At 39.9% G+C, this 22,587-nt stretch overlaps 1 protein-coding gene across 1 annotated transcript in view; it reads left to right on the plus strand.

The window, feature by feature from the left end:
* The window catches only part of TUBGCP6 (tubulin gamma complex associated protein 6), a 379,035-nt gene that overhangs the window by 205,005 nt on the left and 151,443 nt on the right, over nucleotides 1–22,587 (plus strand). The window contains exon 21 of the mRNA XM_053716637.1: nucleotides 14,186–14,327. Coding sequence (XP_053572612.1) covers nucleotides 14,186–14,327 — 142 coding nt within the window. The remainder of the gene's footprint in view (nucleotides 1–14,185; nucleotides 14,328–22,587) is intronic.

Consider the following 22,587-nt stretch of genomic DNA (forward strand, 5'->3'; position numbering starts at 1 on the left):
CTACCAATTAAGCATATTAGGTGATGTGCATCTCTGTAATGAGAAGGGGTGTGGTCTAATGACATCAACACCCTATATCAGGTGTGCATAATTATTAGGCAACTTCCTTTCCTTTGGCAAAATGGGTCAAAAGAAGGACTTGACAGGCTCAGAAAAGTCAAAAATAGTGAGATATCTTGCAGAGGGATGCAGCACTCTTAAAATTGCAAAGCTTCTGAAGCGTGATCATCGAACAATCAAGCGTTTCATTCAAAATAGTCAACAGGGTCGCAAGAAGCGTGTGGAAAAACCAAGGCGCAAAATAACTGCCCATGAACTGAGAAAAGTCAAGCGTGCAGCTGCCAAGATGCCACTTGCCACCAGTTTGGCCATATTTCAGAGCTGCAACATCACTGGAGTGCCCAAAAGCACAAGGTGTGCAATACTCAGAGACATGGCCAAGGTAAGAAAGGCTGAAAGACGACCACCACTGAACAAGACACACAAGCTGAAACGTCAAGACTGGGCCAAGAAATAGCTCAAGACTGATTTTTCTAAGGTTTTATGGACTGATGAAATGAGAGTGAGTCTTGATGGGCCAGATGGATGGGCCCGTGGCTGGATTGGTAAAGGGCAGAGAGCTCCAGTCTGACTCAGACGCCAGCAAGGTGGAGGTGGAGTACTGGTTTGGGCTGGTATCATCAAAGATGAGCTTGTGGGGCCTTTTCGGGTTGAGGATGGAGTCAAGCTCAACTCCCAGTCCTGCTGCCAGTTTCTGGAAGACACCTTCTTCAAGCAGTGGTACAGGAAGAAGTCTGCATCCTTCAAGAAAAACATGATTTTCATGCAGGACAATGCTCCATCACACGCGTCCAAGTACTCCACAGCGTGGCTGGCAAGAAAGGGTATAAAAGAAGAAAATCTAATGACATGGCCTCCTTGTTCACCTGATCTGAACCCCATTGAGAACCTGTGGTCCATCATCAAATGTGAGATTTACAAGGAGGGAAAACAGTACACCTCTCTGAACAGTGTCTGGGAGGCTGTGGTTGCTGCTGCACGCAATGTTGATGGTGAACAGATCAAAACACTGACAGAATCCATGGATGGCAGGCTTTTGAGTGTCCTTGCAAAGAAAGGTGGCTATATTGGTCACTGATTTGTTTTTGTTTTGTTTTTGAATGTCAGAAATGTATATTTGTGAATGTTGAGATGTTATATTGGTTTCACTGGTAAAAATAAATAATTGGAATGGGTATATATTTGTTTTTTGTTAAGTTGCCTAATAATTATGCACAGTAATAGTCACCTGCACACACAGATATCCCCCTAAAATAGCTATAACTAAAAACAAACTAAAAACTACTTCCAAAACTATTCAGCTTTGATATTAATGAGTTTTTTGGGTTCATTGAGAACATGGTTGTTGTTCAATAATAAAATTAATCCTCAAAAATACAACTTGCCTAATAATTCTGCACTCCCTGTATATATATATATATATATATATATATATATATATATATATATATATATATATATATACATTTTTATTTTTTTTATTAATATTTTTTGTCACGCGTCAGTATGCCAGGTTTATTTTGCACATGTTCACCTTCGGGTTTTGACACGCTTTTTTCCTTTATTTCCTGTTGGGTTTCGCACGCGCTCCCTTCTGTTAGTGCACTATTCTATTATCAGATGTGAAGTTTGTCTCCTCCTGTATGTTTAGCACGCCTGGCCTAGTAAGTTTTTGAAGAGCTACTTTTAGAGGGGGTGCGTTTTTCCTTTCCTCAAGAGCTCTTTTTGTAGTGATTTAAAGGGACAATCAACACAAACATTTTTATTGTTATAAAAAAGATAGATAATGCCTTTACTACCCATTCCCTAGCTTTGCACAACCAACATTGTTATATTAATATACTTAATAACTTTTAAACCTCAAAATTTTTGCCTGTTTCTAAGTCCCTAAAGACAGCCCCATGATCACATGCTTTTGTATTTGCTTTTCACAACATGGGAAGCTAGTTCATGTGAGCCATATAGATAACATTGGGCTGACGCCCGTGGATTCTATCAACATAGCACTAATTGGCTTAAATGCAAGTCAATAGATAATAAATTTAAAGTCATGTGATCAGGGAGCCGTCAGAAGATGCTTAGAAACAATGTAATCACAGAGGTAAAATGTCTATTAATATAACCATGTTTTCTGTGCAAAACTGGGGAATGGGTAATAAAGGGATTATCTATCTTTTTAATCAACAAAACATTTGAGTTGACTATCCCTTTAACTACTCTTTAATTTATACATTTTGTAATGGAGCTGTCTGATTCTGTCCCTAAAATCTCCTTAGAAGCTGGGCCCTCTGAACACTTTCCTTTAAGTGTTAAGTTGTGTTTACTGTAAACAAACTGAGGTATCTCCTCCAGCATATTTATGTACAACATGCCTTAGGGCTAGATTTATCATACTACTGGCCGACAGGGACATGCATCCTCATGCCTGTCCCCCCGGCATTACCTCTGACGGGCATCAATCCACTGCCCGCATTTATCATTGCACATGTGCATTTGTGTGAGCTCGTGTGCAACCCTGCCCACTAACAATCAGTCGAAAAAGTCCGGGAAGATTTATAACCGCCACATAACAGGTGGAGAATAGGGTTGAGAAGCAGCAGTCTGTTTACTGCTTCTTCTTAAATCTCGAATGCAGGGGCTCTTCTGTGAACCTGTAGCTGATAGGGATGCGAGCCCTTGATAAATCTTGGCCTTAATGTTTTAATGCATTTAGCCCTTTCTAATGATGCTCTTGCTTCTATGGGTGTAACTGTTCCCTCTGTTTGTTCTTTACAGGAAAGTGCAACTAATTTCTCACCAGGTATGAAGAATTTTATTCGTTTAACGGTGTCTGAAATAATGGCTGTTATGCCACCTTCAAGTAAGCGTAAAAGGTTAGTTATTATTTTACCTTCTACAGGTTATAATCCTCTTGAAGCTTTTGTTACTGCTGATGTTTCTGATGTGTCTTCAGAAGGTGAGAGTTGTTTTTGATGATGATGATGAGTGCTCTGATCAGGATCCAGAAACTTCCTCTTTTCTGTTTAAAGTTGAACACATTAATTCTCTTTTAAAGGAGGTGTTGCTTACTTTAGAGGTTAAAGGACCACTCTATGCAGTAGAATTACATATTTAACAAGTGCATAATAAAAAGACCATCTACTCTGAATGTCAAATAAGCAGACTTTTTTTCTGACAAATTAATTTTTTCTCCGATTTTCCGGCCCCCGTATCATGTGACAGACATCAGCCAATCACAGACTAGTATACATATACCCTGTGAGCTTCTGCACATACTCAGTACAATCTTTTCCCCTAGAAACTGTAAATATAAAAACACTGTGCAAAATTTTATGAAGGAAGTAAATTGGAAAGTGTCTTAAAACTGCATGCTCTATCTGAATCATAAAATTTTATTTTGACTTGTGTCCCTTTTAAAGATCCTAAAATTACTGAGGATAAAACTTCTAATACTTTAGTTAAAACCACTGAAGTTTTTCCTGTTCCTGATGCTGTCTCTGAGATAGTTTCTAAGGAATGGTCTAAGCTAGGTAATCTCTTTAATCATTCTGCCAGGTTTAATAAATTGTATCCCTTACCAGTTTCTAATATTGATCTTTGGGAAACAGTCCCTAAGGTAGATTGGGCTATTTCTACTCTGTCTAAGCGTACTACTATTCCTCTGTCTAGTACTTCTTTTAAGGACCCTTTAGGTAGGAAATTAGAATCCTTTCATAGAAGGGCAATTTTGCAAGCAGATTTCTTATTTAGACCAGCTATTTCTATTACTGACATTACTGCTGCCTCTTCTATTTGGTTAAATAGTCTTTCTGAGCAGTTTCCTGATGACTCTGCGAGTGAAGATTTTTTAAATATTTTAGGTCTGCTTAATGTGCTAATTCATGTATTTGCAATGCTGTTTTTGACATCATTAAGATTAATGTCAAATATATGTCTTTAGCTGTTCTTTCTAGAAGAGCTTTATGGTTAAAATCTTGGTCAGCTGATATGGTTTCTAAATCTAGATTTGTATCTTTTTTTTTTTCTTTCAAGGAAATAAATAGTTTGGCTCTGGTTTGGATTCTATTATTTCTACTTTTACGAGAGGTAATGAACTTTTCTGCCTCAGGACAAGAAGTCCTGGAGTAAGTCTAAGGCTTCTATGTGCTTTCATCCCTTTCGTCAAAACAGGGAACAAAGATCTGATTCCTCCTCTCGTAAGCAATGTGCCTCTGGCCCTGCATGGAAGCCCAGTTCCAATTGCAACAGGTCTAAGCAAGACAAAAAATCTACACCTACTTCCAAACCTGCATGAAGTTGCGCCCTCCCCCCCGTCCAAGAGGCTCTGTTAGGGGCAGACTGTCTTTTTCAGGAAGTCTTTGGTTGCGGAGCTGTCTGGGGGTCTCTAAAGGCACAAGGGGTTTGGGCTTCTCGGAAGACGAGGTTGCCAATTAATATTCTGGAACTCCATGCAATTTTCAGGGCTCTTCTCAGTTGTCCTCAATTAAAGAGGGAGTCTTCTCTCCATTTTCAAACAGACAATATCACAGTAGTGGCTTATTTCAATCATCAAGGGGGAGCTCGCAGTTCTCTGGCAATGAGGGAAGTGTCTCAAATTATCTCATTGGCAGAAGCTGGAATGCTGATTTTCTCAGTTGTCAGTCTCTGCATCCTGTGCAATGGTCTCTCTATCAGGAGGTTTCTAGTCAGATTGTGGTTCTTTGGGGGCTCCCAGAGATAGATCTGATGACCTCTCGGTTGAACAACAAACTTTTCAGATACTTTGCGAGGACCAAGGATCCTCAGGCGGAGTTTGGGGATACTCTAGTAGCTCTTTGGTCTTTTCATCTTGCTTATTTGTTTCCTCCTCTGGTTCTTTTTCCCAGAGTAATTTCCAAAATTAGACAGGAGGATTTATCAGTAATTCTGATTGTTCTAGCTTGGTCTTGCAGGGTTTAGTATGCATATCTGGTTCAGATGTCCAGTTGTCCTTCTTGGCCTCTTCCACTTCGGCCAGACCTCTTGTTTCAGGGTCATTTTTTTCATCCGGATCGCAAGTCTCTAAGCTTGACATAGAGGTTTTTCTGATTCTGTGACTGAGACTCTGATTAAGGCTGTAAACCTGTCATGAGGAAAATTTACCATAAGGTTGGGAAAACCTTTATTTCTTGGTGTGTGGACTGCTCATCTTCCTGACATTCATGGTTTTGTTAAGGCTTTGGTTCGTATTAAAGGGATACTTTCTAATTTACTCCTATTATCAAATTTTCTTCATTCTCTTGCTATCTTTTTGTAGAAAAAGAAGGTATCTAAGCTAAGAAACCAGCCATTTATTTTGGTTCAGATCCTGGACAGCATTTATCCACCAATCAGCAAGAACAACCCAGGTTGTGAACCAAAAATGGGCTGGCTTCTAAATGTACATGTTTGCTCTTCATATAAAGATTGTAAGAGAATGAAGACAAATTGATAATAGGAGTAAATTAGAAAGTTGCTTAAAATTGCATGCTCTATCTGAATCATGAAAGATAAAATTTGTGTTCAGTGTCCCTTTAAGCCTGTTATTAAGCCAATTTCTCCTCCTTTGAATCTTAATTTGGTGTTGAAGGTTTTGCAGGCTCTTCCATTTGATTCCATGCATAAAGTGGATAATAAGCTTCTTTCTTGGAAGATTTAGTTCATTTTGGCTATTTCCTCTGCTAGATTAGTTTCCAAATTATCTGCCCTTTCCTTTTATTCTCCTTATCTTATTTTCCATCAGGATAAGGTGGTTTTAAGAACCAAAATTGATTTTTTGATTAAGGTTGTGTCCTCAGACAATATTAATTGTGAAATTGTTGTTTCTTCTTTGTGTCCTAATCCTAAGAATTCTTCAGAAAGGCTTGTTCACAATTTGGATGTTGATAGGGCCTTAACCCCTTAATGACAACTGACGTACCAGGTACATCATGCATTAACAAGCAGTTAATGACAATGGACGTACCTGGTACGTCGGTTGTCTAACAGAGTGCTGGAAGCGATCACAATCACTTCCAGCAGCTCTGAGGGTATTGAAGTGATGCCTCGATATGGAGGCATCCTGCAATACCCCTTTACAAGACTCCGATGCAGAGAGAGCCACTCTGTGGCCCTCTCTGCACCGGTAGTGATGGTGCCGATGGTGCATTTGTCCGGTGGGAGGAGGGAGCGTGTGCGCGCGTGCACGGGTGTGCGTGTGCACGTGGGCGTGCGTGCACGTGCACGTGCACATGCGCGCATTAGCCACACTGACACCAATGAAAAAGGAAGGGGAAAAAAAGTTTTTTTTTTTTTTTTACATTTAAAAGGATCTGGGAGGGGGAGGGGGTGGGGGTATTGTGGGGGGGGGGGATGCTACACTACAGAAATAATTAAACATACAAATAAAAGTTATAAATAAAATTAAAATAGTTTGGTTTGTGGGGCCAAACTGGGTACTGGCAGACAGCTGCCAGTACCCAAGATGGCGGTAATTAGGTAGGGGAGAGGGTTAGAGAGCTGGAGGGGGGGATCAGGGAGGTTGGTGCTAAGGCAGGGGTCCATCACAACTAAAATATTTTATAATTTTTATTTAAAAAAAAAAAAACTCTTTTATTTAGTACTGGCAGACTTTCTGCCAGTACTTAAGATGGCGGTAACAATTGTGGGGTGGGGGAGGGAAGAGAGCTGTTTGGGAGGGATCAGGGGGTGGGATGTGTCAGGTGGGAGGCTGATCTCTAAAATTAACCCTGCAAGCTCCCTACAAGCTACCTAATTTAACCCCTTCACTGTTGGGCATAATTCACGTGTGGTGCGCAGCAGCATTTAGCGGCCTTCTAATTACCAAAAAGCAACGCCAAAGCCATATAAATCTGCTATTTCTGAACAAAGGGGATCCCAGAGAAGCTTTTACAACAATTTCTGCCATAATAGCACAAGCTGTTTGTAAATAATTTCAGTGAGAAACCTAAAATTGTGAAAAATGTAAAGTTTTTTTTTTTTTGCTCGCATTTGGTGGCGAAATGGTGGCATAAAATATACCAAAATGGGCCTAGATCAATACTTGGGGTTGTCTACTACACTAAAGCTAAAATTAACCCTACAAGCTCCCTAATTAACCCCTTCACTCCTGGGCATAAAACATGTGAGGTGCGCAGTGGCATTTAGCGGCCTTCTAATTACCAAAAAGCAACCACAAAGCCATATAAGTCTGCTATTTCTGAAAAAGGGGATCCCAGAGAAGCATTTACAACCATTTGTGCCATAATTGCAGAAGCTGTTTGTAAATAATTTCAGTGGGAAACCTAAAGTTTGTGACAAAATTCGTGAAAAAGTGAACTTTTTTTTTATCGCATTTGGCGGTGAAATGGTGGCATGAAATATACCAAAATGGGCCTAGATCAATACTTTGGGATGTCTTCTAAAACAAAATATATACATGTCAAGGGATATTCAGGTATTCCTGACAGATATCAGGGTTCCAAAGTAACTAGCGCTAATTTTGAAAAAAAGTGGTTTGGAAATAGCAAAGTGCTACTTGTATTTATTGCCCCATAAATTGCAAAAAAAGCAAAGAACATGTAAACATTAGGTATTTCTAAACTCAGGACAAAATTTATAAGCTATTTAGCATGGGTGTTTTTTGGTGATTGTAGATGTGTAACAGATTTTGGGGGTCAAAGTTAGAAAAAGTGTGTTTTTTTCCCATTTTTTACTCCTATTTTATCATTTTTTTTTTTAGTAAATTATAAGATATGATGAAAATAATGGTATCTTTAGAAAGTCCATTTAATGACGAGAAAAACGGTATATAATATGTGTGGGTACAGTAAACGAGTAAGAGGAAAATTACAGCTAAACGCAAACACTGCAGAAATGTAAAAATAGCCATTGTCATTAAGGGTAAGAAAATTGAAAAATGGTCCGGTCATTAAGGGGTTAAACGCGATGATACTAAGGACTACATACTTCAAGTTTTTTTTTTCATTTTTCAGGTTCCGAGAGAGGGCAGAGAGCTAATGCTATTTCTTTGGCTTCTTAGTTGAGACTCTTGATTCACCAAGCTTACTTGGAGGTGGGTTAACCTCCACCTAAACGTATTACTGCTCATACTACCAGGTCAGTTGCTACTTCTTGGGCTTTCCTACCTCTTTTTGCTTTGGTATACGTTAGACTAAGGTGCCAGTGAGGTGAGAGGGGTTTTACAGACCTCTTGGGGTTTGGGAATCTTTGCCTCCTCCTAGTGGCAGGGAAGACTAATTTCCAGGAGTAATGGATCATGGACTATCACCATCTTCAAAAAAAATGGATTTATCAGGTAAGCATAAATTATTTTTTACAAAATCATGTGTGTACAAAAAAATACTTTGTTCAAATTAAATTACTTGTATTTTAGTTTTGAGTTGTTGTCCCTTGTTAAAAGGAACGGTTAATGCCTTGTAATTACAACATTGTTGTTTTGCTATATTATAACATATCAACCAAGTCTAAACATTTTTACAAAAAATTAACATCTTGTTTGCTGCAGTTTTTTTCAGTAGCCAAGCTCCACCCACAACTTATCTGGAGCAGCCAATTTAGGCTTTAGTCTGCAGATAATAAGGCTAGCCACGGTCTTAATATTAGCTTTGGTTGCATTGTTTTGCCGTCTTATCTGCTTAAGCCAATTAGGGAAAGGCATTTAGCAGGGTTATACTTGAAAAGTTTACAGGTTGGTTTTCCAGATCTGAAAATTATCAAGACTACTATTTTTATTTCTAAATTACTTGAAAGAGGACAAATAAGGTCTTGTTTTTTTGTCTTATTTACCTGTCAAAACTATATATATATATATATATATATATATATATATATATACATACACACACACTGGATATAAAAAGTCTACACACCCCTGTTAAAATGGCAGGTTTCTGTGATGTAAAAAAATGAGACTAAGATAAATCATATCAGAACTTTTTCCACCTTTAATGTGACCTATAAACTACACAACTCAATTGTAAAACAAACTGAAATCTTTAAGGTGGAGGGAAGTAAACAAAAAAAACTAAAATAATGTGGTTGCATAAGTGTGCACTCCCTCTTATAACTGGGGATGTAGCTGTGTTCAGAATTAAGCAATCACATTCAAAACCATGTTAAATAAGTCATCATACACCTGTCATAATTTAAAGTGCCTTTGATTAACCCTGAGTAAAGTTCAGCTTTTATAGTAGGTCTTTCCTGACATTTTCTTAGTCGCGTCCTACACAAAAGCCATGGTCCGCAGAGATATTCCAAAGCATCAGAGGGATCTCATTGTTAAAAGGTATCAGTCAGGAGAAGGGTACAAAAGAATTTCCAAGATATACCATGGAACACAGTTAAGACGGTCATCATCAAGTGGAGAACATATGGCACAACAATGACATTACCAAGAACTGGATGTCCCTCCAAAATTGATGAAAAGACGAGAAGAAAACTGGTCTGGGTGGCTACCAAGAGGCCTACAGCAACATTAAAGGAGCTGCAGAAATATCTGGCAAGTACTGGCTGTGTAGTACATGTGGCAACAATCTCCCGTATTCTTCATATGTTTGGGCTTTGGGTTAGACGGCAAGACGGAAGTCTTTTCTTACGAAGAAAAACCTCCAAGCCCAGCTAAATTTAGCAAAAACACACCTGAAGTCTCCCAAAAGCATGTGAGAAAAGGTGTTATGGTCTGATGAAACCAAGGTTGAACTTTTTGGCAATAATTCCAAAAGATATGTTTGGCGCAAAAACATTGCACATCACCAAAAGAACACCATACCCACAGTGAAGCATGGTGGTGGCAGCATCATGCTTTGGGTCTGTTTCTCTTCAGCTGGAACTGGGGCCTTATTCAAGGTAGAGGGAATTATGAACAGTTCCAAATACCAGTCAATATTGTCAAAAAACCTTCAGGCTTCTGCTAGAAAGCTGAACATGAAGAGGAACTTCATCTTTCAGCATGACAACGCACCAAAGCATACATCGAAATCAACAAAGGATTGGCTTCACCAGAAGAAGATTAAAGTTTTGGAATGGCCCAGCCAGAGCCCAGACCTGAATCCAATCGAACATCTGTGGGGTGATCTGAAGAGGGCTGTGCACAGGAGATGCCCTCGCAATCTGACAGATGGAGTGTTTTTGCAAAGAAGAGTGGGCAAATCTTGCCAAGTCAAGATGTGCCATGCTGATAGACTCATACCCAAAAAGTCGGAGTGCTGTAATAAAATCAAAAGGTATATATATTATATATTTTATTTTTTTATTTTTACTTCCCTTCACCTAAAAGATTTCAGTTTGTTTTTCATTTGAGTTGCATAGTTTATAGGTCACATTAAAGGTGGAAAAAGTTCTGAAATTATTTATCTTTGTCTAATTTTTTTACATCACAGAAACCTGCCATTTTAACAGGGGTGTGTAGACTTTTTATATCCACTGTATATATTTATATATCTATATCTATACAGTATCTCACAAAAGAGAGTGCACTCCTCACATTTTTGTAAATATTTTATTATATATTTTCATGCGACAACACTGAAGAAATTACACTCTGCTACAATGTAAAGTAGTGAGTGTACAGCCTGTATAACAGTGTAAATTTGCTGTCCCCTCAAAATAACTCAACACACAGCCATTAATGTCTAAACTGTTGGCAACAAAAGTGAATACACCCCTAAGTAGAAAAGTCCAAATTGGGCCCAAAGTGTCAATATTTTGTGTAGCCACCATTATTTACCAGCAGTGCCTTTAACCCTCTTGGGCGGGGAGTTCACCAGAGCTTCACAGGTTGCCACTGGAGTCCTCTTCCACTCCTCCATGACGACATTACGGAGCTGGTGGATGTTAGAGACCTTGCGCTCCCCCACCTTCCGTTTGAGGATGACCCACAGATGCTCAATAGGGTTTAGATCTGGAGACATGCTTGACCAGTCCATCACCTTTACCCTCAGCTTCTTTAGCAAGGCAGTAGCTGTCTTGGATGTGTGTTTGGGGTCGTTATCATGTTGGAATACTGTCCTGCGGCCCAGTCTCCGAAGGGAGGGGATCATGCTCTGCTTCAGTATATCACAGTACATGTTGGCATTCATGGTTCCCTCAATGAACTGTAGCTCCCTAGTGTCAGCAGCACTCATGCAGGCCCAGACCATGACACTCCCACCACCATGCTTGACTGTAGGTAAGACACACTTGTCTTTGTACTCCTCACCTGGTTGCCACCACACACGCTTGACACCATCTGAATTAAATACATTTATCTTGGTCTCATCGGACCACAGGACATGGTTCCAGTAATCCATGTCCTTAGTCTGCTTGTCTTCAGCAAACTGTGGGCATTCTTGTGCATCATCTTTAGAAGAGGCTTCCTTCTGGGACGACAGCCATGCAGACCAATTTGATGCAGTGTGTGGCATATGGTCTAAGCACTGACAGGCACCCCCCACCCCTTAAACCTCTTCAGCAATTCTGGCAGCACTCATACGTCTATTTCCCAAAGACAACCTCTGGATATGACGCTGAGCACATGCACTCAATTTCTTTGCTCAACCATGGCGAGGCCTGTTCTGAGTGGAACCTGTCCTGTGAAACCGCTGTATGGTCTTGCCCATCGTTTCAGGGTCTTGGCAATCTTCTTATAGCCTAGGCCATCTTTATATAGCAGCAATTCTTTTTTTCAGATGCTCAGAGTTCTTTGCCATGAGGTGCCATGTTAAACGTCCAGTGACCAGTATGAGAGAGTGTGAGAGTGATAACACCAAATTTAACAAACCTGCTCCCCATTCACACCTGAGAGCTTGTAACACTAACGAGTCACATGACACCGGGGAGGGAAAATGGCTAATTGGGCACAATTTGGACATTTCCACTTAGGGGTGTACTCACTTTTGTTGCCAACGGTTTAGACATTAATGGCTGTGTGTTGAGTTATTTTAAGGGGACAGCAAATTTACACTGTTATACAGGCTGTACACTCACTACTTTACATTATAGGAAAGTGTAATTTCTTCAGTGTTGTCACATAAAAAGATATATTTACAAAAATGTGAAGGGTGTACTCACTTTTGTGAGACACTATGTGTGTGTGTGTGTATATGTATATATATATATGTGTATATATATGTATATGTATATATATATATATATATATATATATATATATATATATATATTTATTTATATATACTTATTTTTTAAGTAGACAACCCGAGGTATTTATCTAGGCCCATTTTGGTATATTTTATGCCACCATTTCACTGCTAAATGCGATCATATAAAAAAAATTCTTTAACTTTTTCACAAACTTTGGGTTTCTCACTGAAGTTATTTACATACCACTTGTGCAATCATGGCACAAATGGTTGTTAAAGCTTCTCTGGGATCCCCTTTGTTCAGAAATAGCAGACATACATGGCTTTGCTATTGGTTTTTGGTAATTAGAATGCCGCTAATTGCAGCTGCACACCACACTTCTATTATTCCTGGCAGTGAAGTGGTTAATCAGGTAGCTTGTAATTTTAGCTTTAGTGTACAGATTACCCTCCCACCTGACACCTCCCACCCACTGATCCCTACCTGATTCCTCTCAAACAGCTCTCTTCCCTTCCTCACCCCAACTGGTCACCACCATCTTAGGCACTGGCAGACAGTCTACCAATATAAAAATGTAAGGCAATTTTTTTTTTTTTAAATGTTTTTCTTTCTTCCTATTTTCTGCAGTGTAGGATTCCCCTTACACTCCAACCTTCCTGATCCATTCCCCTCTAAATAGTGTCTGCCATTTTATACCTATATGTATATTTTTTATTTTCTGTAGTGTAGTGGTCCCCCCCACCACACCCTCCGGGGATCGTTGGTAAGGGATCCCCTACCCCACCTTTTTTTCTGTAGTGTAGCTCCCCATCCATCCTTCTCCCTTTATTTTTCTATGCAGTGTAGGGCCATCCCACTTCCTCCCTCCCCCCTCCGCTGCTGGACCGTCCACCTGCCTCTCAGATTCTCTCCCGGCAGCACCAGCTGTAACGATCTGGCATCTGCATTTATATGGAACTGGAGGACTGCTTATGCTCCGGTTCCATATGCGGACAGATGCCTGGAGCTCAGAAACTCCAGGTCTTGGCTGTAACTTAATAGCCAAGACTGCTGGAGCTTACTGCAGCTCCAACGTATATATACGTTGTGTGGTAAAATAAGCGAAGTACCACACAACGTATATATACGTCATGTTGGCTTAAGGGATTAAATGAAGTGATAGCAAAATGATAAAAAAAATTCTGGTACTTTGGGGAAGTTTGTCTCTGAAATTCCTGGTAGCAAATGGGTTAAATAATCAGAAACATGCTGAGCAAAACAAATTTGATAATAGAAGTAAATTGGAAACTTTTTAAAATGGTTTGCTCTGTCTGAATCACAAAATAATTTTTTTGTGTTCCGTATCCCTTTAACTGAACATAAAATTATAGACTATAAAAAAAAAAAAAAACTACTCAAACTTAAAATGAGATTCCTCAGTTTTCCTTTTTTAATTCAACGTTTTAAGTATATAAGATTGAGATTTTTGAGATAAGCTATCATATGGTCCTCAGCAATGGGTAAAGTATCTGGGGGCCACTGACAAAGTGTTCTCCCATAGGGGCCGCCTGAACTGAGTAAGTGCTCCGAAACTGGATATACTAGGAAATGGAAGTGGCATTTATCCAAGTAGTAGTGAGTTGTAACCCACAATAGACATACACAGTTGTATATTTATTTATCTTGTGAGTACCAAGTGAAGTGATCATCTTGGAACTGTATAGCAACGTAAAAAGTGACATTTACCCAACGCAGTGTGTGGTAGGAGTCTATACTGGATGCTTTGTCTTTTAATATATATATATATATATATATATATATATATATATATATATATATATATATATATATATATATATATATATATATATATATATATATATATATATAGGGAAGATCAAGTCAAAAATATTCTCTCCTTTTGTGAAATGGCTATGAAATATTTACTCTGTGACTTATTACTTTTGAATGATTCATCTGACATTTTGTATTACATTGGAAACATATTTTTGTGTTTTCCTCATTTATCTGTTGCTAACGTTATCATATTTTTTTTTTATTTTTTTTTTAGTGTTTCCCTTGTAAATAAAGCAATTGTGGATTACTACTTTGTGGAACTGAAAATGGAAAAACATTTTGAAGCAATAAGGCATTTTCTTCTGATGGAAGATGGGGAGTTTGCACAATCACTAAGTGACCTGCTGTTTGAAAAGGTACATCAGTTAATTTTACTGTTTTGTTACATCTATCTGATCTTTATGATGTAGAAATATGTAGATTGTGATCTATGAAAGTTAAATGGACATAGTGGGCAAAACAATTACATATGAAAGAACAGCAATTTAAAGGAACATGAAACCCAAAATGTTTCTTTCATGATTTAGATAAAACATGCTATTGTAAACATTTTTTTCTAATTTACTTCTATTATCAATTTTGCTTTATTCTCTTTGCATCCTTTCTTGAAGGAGCAGCAATGCACTACTGGGAACTAGCTGAACACATTGATAAGCCAATCACAAGAGTTATATATGTGCAGCCACCAAACAGCAGCTAGCTTCCAGGTCCTGAGCCTATCAATATATGCTTTTCATCAAAGGGCACCAAGAGAATGAAGAAAATTATATAAAAGAAGTCAAATGGAAAAGTATTGCAGCCTTCAATCAGCAAGCGCTATCCAGGGTGCTGAACCAAAAATGGGCCAGCTCGTAAGCTTACAGTCCTGCTTTTTCAAATAAAAATACCAAGAGAACGAAGAAAAATTGATAATAGGAGTAAATTAAAGTTGATTCAAATTCCAAGCTCTATCTGAATCATGAAAGAAAAAAATTGGGATCAATATTCCTTTAATGTTGAAATTAAAGGGACAGTCTACACCAGAATTGTTATCGTTTAAAATATAGATAATGCCTTTATTACCCATTCCCCAGTTTTGCATAACTAACACAGTTATATTAATATACGTTTTACCTTTTAGAAATTATCATATGAGCCTACCTAGGTTTAGCTTTCAACTAAGAATACCAAGAGAACAAAGCACATTTCCATCTTAATGGGAGGAGAGTCCACTGCTTCATTCATTACTTGTGGGAATTAAGAACCTGGCAGCCAAAGGCTTAAATACCTCCCCCACTCCCCTCATCCCCCAGTCATTCTTTGCCTTTCATCACAGGAGGTTGGCAGAGAAGTGTCGGAAGATTCGTAGTAATCTCTTATTCGCAATGGGACTGGAGTTTTAAGTAGTCCTGTCAGCCTCTCAGTGAGAGCATGGGTGAAAGTTAGAGTCCAGAGATGCAGGGGGAGTTCTTCTGCAAAACCATCCCGACTCATATTGACAGCTCCTTAAGCAATCAACGTTGACGAGTTTCGCTGCCAGCTTTCTGCTTTCAAGTCCATGTCAGGAGCGATGCTACTAACCTGTCACACTTGAAAGGCTGTGTTCCTGTTCCACGGCATAGATTCTGGTAATATTGTTTTATTTTTTATACATGTATGATAACGCTAGAAGACGGGCTCACAGTGTAACTCATTTTATCTGTATAGAATCAAGGGTTAATATCTCCTGAGGGGGATTATTGAACAGGGGGGAATAATCTTATATGTTTATTTGATTTTATGTTGCTTTTATGTGTGAGATGTTATGGGCTCATAGGCTGTTATGGAATATACAGGTTTCACTTTCACTTTGGAAGTCATGCAGCTTACAAGCTTGGCACACTTTTTCTCATAGCAGTGACGGTCCTGCATTGTGCACCATATGATTCTTCCTTCTTTCCTGACCGGGTGTCTTTATCAGAGAGGAGTCCTAACACTCTGTACTGTCTGGGTCATGGAAGGTGGTGAGTCCCACAGCCATTGGGATATAAAGGTACAGTTTTTTTAAAATAAAATGTTTTATTTTTATAGTTCTCCGGTTATTGCACTAGCGATGGAGGATTCTGTTACTTAGAGGTCACGCCCTCTATTCCTAAAGAGTAATTCCTGTTTATAATGTGAGGTGGCCTTACCGCCCCCTCAATTATGTTCCATATGCCTTCATAATGTGTTAATATCAAACATGTTTGATACCACTGAGCCGTCCACCTCTGAGGAGTCGTCGTCCAGTGAGGTGCGTACCCTACATGCCTATCTCTCTACACATGCAGTTTCCCGTAGCATTGCTGATCCTCCATCTGGAGGGGGCCATTTTTCACCAGACGTTACTGTGCAGCTCAGACGGTGGTGTCTGCTGCCTTTAATGCTTTACCTCGCCCTGCTAAGCGCAAGCGCAAGGTTAAGTATTGCACTCCTTTATTTTATTTAACTGATAGGGTTTGAGGATGGGGTGGTACCTTATCCTTCCCTGCTCCTGTTAGATGGCGAACATATTAAGAATGAATGGGACAGGATTGTTCATCTCTTCTCCCTTTAACAAATCGTTCCCGACCCTGGACTCTCAATGGAGTTGTGAGGTTCAGTCCTTAAAAGGGATGGCGCTATCTTCATCCTTGCTAAACATATTACTATCCCGGTTGAGGATAGCTCTTCGTTTTAAGAGCCCATGGATAAAGGATGGAAACTCTGTTAAGACAGTTTTCTCTTGTTAAGTGTATCCAGTCCACGGATCATCCATCACTTATGGAATATATTCTCCTTCCCAACAGGAAGCTGCAAGAGTCCACCCACAGCAAAGCTGCTATATAGCTCCTCCCCTAACTGCCATATTCAGTCATTCTCTTGCAAGCCTCAACATAGATAGGAGGTCGTGAGAGTCTGTGGTGCTTTCTACTTAGTTTATTCTTCAATCAAAAGTTTGTTATTTTTAAATGGCACCGGAGTGTGCTGTTTATCTCAGGCAGTATTTGGAAGAAGAATCTGCCTGCGTTTTTTCTATGATCTTAGCAGACGTAACTAAGATCCATTTGCTGTTCTCACACATTCTGAGGAGTGAGGTACTTCAGAGGGGGAATGGCGTGCAGGTTTTCCTGCAGATAAGGTATGTGCAGTAAAATATTTTTCTAGGAATGGAATTGACTAAGAAAATACTGCTGATACCGAAGTAATGTAAGTAAAGCCTTAAATGCAGCGATAGCGACTGGTATCAGGCTTATTAATAGAGATACATACTCTTATAAAAATGTGTTTTAAAACGTTTGCTGGCATGTTTAATCGTTTTTTTAACGTACATTGGTGATAACACTGTAATGTTGGTATAGCCTTAAATGCAGTAAAAGCGACTGGTATCAGGCTTATTAATAGAGATACATACTCTTGTAAAAATGTGTTTTAAAACGTTTGCTGGCATGTTTAATCGTTTTTTTAACATATGTTTGGTGATAAAACTTATTGGGGCCTAAGTTTTTTCCACATGGCTGGCTTAAATTTTGCATAGAAACAGTTAACTGAAGCTTCCCACTGTTGGCTGTGGCAGTTTGTTGTGTCTGTTTTTAAAAACGTCTATGTCGTTTTTTTTTTGTTTTTTTTTTATCTGTTTTTTGCATTAAGGGGTTAATCATCCATTTGCAAGTGGGTGCAATGCTCTGTTACCTTATTACATGTACTGTAAAAATTCCGTTTGTTTTACTGCCTTTTTTTCACTGTTTTTCAAATTTTGACAAAATTTGTTTCTCTTAAAGGCACAGTAACGTTTTATATATTTGCTTGTTAACTTGATTTAAAGTGTTTTCCAAGCTTACTAGTCTCATTATTAGTCTGTTCTAACATGTCTGACATAGAGGAAGCTCTGTGTTCATTATGTTTTAAAGCCATGGTGGAACCCCATCTTAGAATGTGTACCAGATGTACTGATTTCATGTTAAACAATAAAGATCATTTTTTGTCTTTAAAAACATTATCACCAAAGGATTCTGTCGTGGGGGTAGTTATGCCGACTAACTCTCCCCACGTGTCAGACCTTTTGACTCCCGCTTTAGGGACTCACGCTCAAATGGCGCCAAGTACATCAAGGGCACCCATAGCGTTTCTTTTACCAGGGGATTCTGTCGAGGGGAAAGTTATGCCGACTAACTCTCCCCACGTGTCAGACCCTTCGACTCCCGCTTCAGGGACTCACGCTCAAATGGCGCCAAGTACATCAAGGGCGCCCATAGCGTTTATTTTACAAGACATGGCAAAGGTGGTGAATAATATTCTGGCAGCAGTATTAGTCAGACTACCTGAAATTAAAGGAAAGCAGTTAGCTCTGGGGGTAGATACAGAGCATACAGACGCTTTAAGAACCATGTATGATACTACCTCACAATATGCTTAGTCTGTGGGTGATTTTTTTTGACTCAGGGAAGATGATTTAACCTGATTCTGATATTTCTACATTTAAAATTTATGCTTGAGAACCTCCACTTGTTGCTCAGGGAGGCTTTGGCTGCTCTGAATGAATGTGTACAATCGCAGGGCCAGAGAAATTGTGTAGACTGGATAAATAATATGCAGTGCCGGTGTGTACTGATGTTTTTCCAATACTTAAAGAGGTTTACTAAAATTTTTTTAATAAGGAATGGGATAGACCAGGTGTGCCGTTCTCTTCCCCTCCTATTTTTTAGAAGAATGTTTTCTAATAGTTACCACCACACGGTACTTCTGGCAGACAGTTCCTAAGGTGGAGAGAAGAGTTTCTACTCTAGCTAAGCGTACCACTACCTCTGACGAGGACAGTTGTGCTTTTTAGATCCAATGGATAAAAAATGTTTATTCAACAGGGTTTTATCCTGCAGCCCCTTGCATACATTGCTTCTGTCACTGCTGCTGCGGCGTTCTGGGTTGAGTCTCTTGATGAGGCTTTACAGTTAAGCGACTCCATTGGATGAATATATTTGACAAGCTTATGCTAGCCAATTCCTTTGTTTTCTGATGCCTTGTTCATTTGACTAGACTAACGGCTAAGAATTCTGTTTTTTACTATACTGGCGCGCAGAGCGCTATGGCTTATATCATGGTCAGCTGTCGTGACTTTAATAAATAAGCTACTTAACTTCCCTTCAAGGGGCAGACCCTATTCGGGCCTGGTTTGAAGGAGATTATTGCTTATATCACTGGAGGAAAAGGTCATGCCCTTCCTCAGGATAGGTCTAAATCAAGGGCAAAAAAAAAAAAAAAAAAGTCTAATTTTCGTACCTTAACTTCAGGGCAGGTGTGGCATCCTCTTCCTCTAAGGCAAAACAAGAGGGAATTTTTGCTCAGTCCAAGGCGGTCTGGAGACAATCGGACCTGGAACAAAGATAAGCAGGCCAAGGAGCCTGCTGCTGCCTCTAAGGCAGCATGAAGGAACGGACCCCTATCCGGTAACGGATCCTATAGGGGGCAGACTTTCATTCTTCGCCCAGGCGTGGGCAAGAGATGCCCAGGATCCCTAGGCATTGGAATTTATATCCCAGAGATATCTTCTGGATTTCAAAGATTTCCCCCCCAAAAAAGGGGAGATTTCGCCTTTCACAATTATCTGCAAACCAGATAAAGAAGGAGGCATTCTTACATTGTGTACGAGATCCATCCAGTTCCAAGAGAGGAACAGGGACAGAGTTTTTACTCAAATCTGTTTGTGGTTCCCAAGGAGAGGGAACCTTCAGACCTATTTTGGATCTAAAGATCTTAAGCAAATTCCTCAGAATTCCGTCATTTAAGATGGAAACTATTCGTACCATCTTAACTATGATCCAGGAGAGTCAATAGAGGACTACAATGGATTTGAAGGATGCTTATCCTCACATTGTGATGCATAAAGATCACCATCGTTTTTCAGGTTTGCCTTTCTAGACAGGCATTACCAGTTTGTAGCTCTTTCCTTTGGGATATCTACAGCCCCAAGAATCTTTATGGAGGTTCTGGGGTCGCTTTGGCGGTCCTTAGACCGCGGGGCATAGAAGTGGCCCCTTATTTAGACGACATCCTGATACAGGCGTCAAACATCCAAATTGCCCAGTCTCATACGGACGTAGTACTGGCATTTCTGAGATCACATGGGTGGAAAGTGAACAAGGAAAGAGTTCTCTATCCCCAATCTCAAGGGTTTCCCTCCTAGGGACTCTGATAGATTCTGTAGAAATGAAAATTTACCTGACGGAGTCCAGGTTGTCAAAGTTTCTAAATTTCTGCCGTGTTTTTTCATCCCATGCGCGCCCTTTGGTGGCTCAGTACATGAATGAAATCGGCTTAATGGTAGCGGCAAGGGACATAGTACCGTTTGCACGTCTACATTTCAGACCGCTGCAACTATGCATGCTCAGTCAGAGGAACGGGGATTACACAGATTTGTCCCCCTGTTAAACCTGGACCAAGAGACCAGAGATTCTCTTCTCTGGTGACTATGTCGGGTCCATCTGTCCAAGGGTATGACCTTCCGCAGGTCAGATGGGACAATTGTTACAATAGATGCCAGCCTTTTAGGTTGGGATGCAGTCTGGAACTCCCTGAAGGCTCAGGGATAGTGGACTTAGGAGGAGACCCTCCTTCTAATAAATATTCTGGAACTGGGAGTGATATTCCATGCTCTTCAGACTTGGCCTCAGTTAGCAACTCTGAGGTACATCATACTCAGTCGGACAATATGCACGACTGTGGCTTACATCAGCCATCAAGGGGGAACAGAAGTTCCCTAGCGATGTTAGAAGTCTTACAATAATTCACTGGACAGAGACTCACTCTTGTCTATCAGCTATCCATATCCCAGGTGTTGAGAACTGGGAGGTGGATTTTCTAAGTCGTCAGACTTTTCTTCCGGGGGAGTGGGATTTCCTCCGGAGGTCAAGACCAAGCAGGAGAGGGCTTTGGTGTTTTTGACAGCGCCTGCGTAGCCACGCAGGACCTGGTATGCAGATCTGGTGGACATGTCATCCTTTCCATCACGGTCTCTGCTTCTGAGACAGGTCCCTCTACCTCAGGGTCCTTTCAACCATCTAAATAGAATCAATCTGAGATGGACTGCCTGGAGACTGAACGCTTGATGTTATCAAAGCATGGCTTCTCCGAGTCAGTCATTGATACCTTAATACAGACATGAAAGCCTGTCTCTAGGAAAATTGAACATAGATATGGTGTAAATATCTGATTGTTATGAATCCAAGGGTTACTCATGGAGTAAAGTCTGGATTCCCAGGATATTATCTTTTCTCCAAGATGTTTTTGAGAAAAGGGTTGTCAGCTAATTCCTTAAAAGGGGACAGATTTTTACTCTGTCTATTTTTTTTGCACAAGCGTCTGGCAGGTATTCTAGACGTTTAGGCATTTGGTCAGGCTTTGGTTAGATCCAAGCCTGTGTTTAAAACTGTTGCTCCGCCATGGAGCTTAAACCTGATTCTTAAGGTTCTTCAAGAAGTTCCGTTTGAACCTTTTTTGTTCCATAGATATCAATCTTTATCTTGGAAAGTTCCTTTTGGGTAGCTAATTCCTCGACTCGTAGAGTCTCCAAGTTATCTGTGTTACAATGTGATTCTCCTTATCTGGTCCTTCGTACGGATAAGGTAGTCCTGCGTACCAACCTGGGTTTTTTCCTAAGGTGGTATCTAACAAGTACATCACTCAAGAGATAGTTGTTCCATGCTTGTATCCTAATCCTTCCTCAAAGAAGGAACGTCTATTACACAATATTGGACGTGGTTTGTGCTTTAAAGTTTTGCTTACAAGCTACTACAGTTTTCATCAAACGTTCACCTTGTTTGTTGTCTATTCTGGACAGAGGAGAGGTCAAAAGACTTCAGCAGCCTCTCTGTCTTTTTGGTTAAAAAGCATAATTCATTTAGCTTATGAGACTGCTGGACAGCAGCCTCCTGAAGGGATTACAGCTCATTCTACTAGAGCTGTGGTTTTCACTTGGGCCTTTTTTAAATGTGGCTTCTGTTGAACAGATTTACAAGACGGAGTCTTGGTCTGCGCTTCATACTTTTCAAATTTAACAAATTTAATACCTTGCTTCTTCGGAGGCTATTTTTGGGAGAAAGGGTTTTTTACAGGCAGTGGTAACTTCCGTTTAAGTACCTGCCTTGTCCCTCCCATCATCCGTGTACTTTAGCTTTGGTATTGGTATTCCATAAGTGATGGATGATCCGTGGACTGGATACACTTAACAAGAGAAAACATAATTTATGCTTACCTGATAAATTTATTTCTCTTGTAGTGTATCCAGTCCACGGCCCGCCCTGTCACTTTAAGGCAGGTAATTTTTTCATTTGAACTACAGTCACCACTGCACCCTATGGTTTTTCCTTTCTCTGCATGTTTTCGGTCGAATGACTGAATATGGCAGTTAGGGGAGGAGCTATATAGCAGCTTTGCTGTGGGTGGACTCTTGCAGCTTCCTGTTGGGAAGGAGAATATATTCCATAAGTGATGGATGATCCGTGGACTGGATACACTACAAGAGAAATAAATTTATCAGGTAAGCATAAATTATGTTGTTTCAACATACGGGATATTTGTTTCAACCGGAGGCGACCGTTGCCGCGGTTGCTGGAGAAACTACCTTCTGGTGTGACTCCTTATAGG

The sequence above is a fragment of the Bombina bombina genome, chromosome 6 (assembly GCF_027579735.1).
Source record: "Bombina bombina isolate aBomBom1 chromosome 6, aBomBom1.pri, whole genome shotgun sequence".
Classification (NCBI taxonomy): Eukaryota; Metazoa; Chordata; class Amphibia; order Anura; family Bombinatoridae; genus Bombina; species Bombina bombina.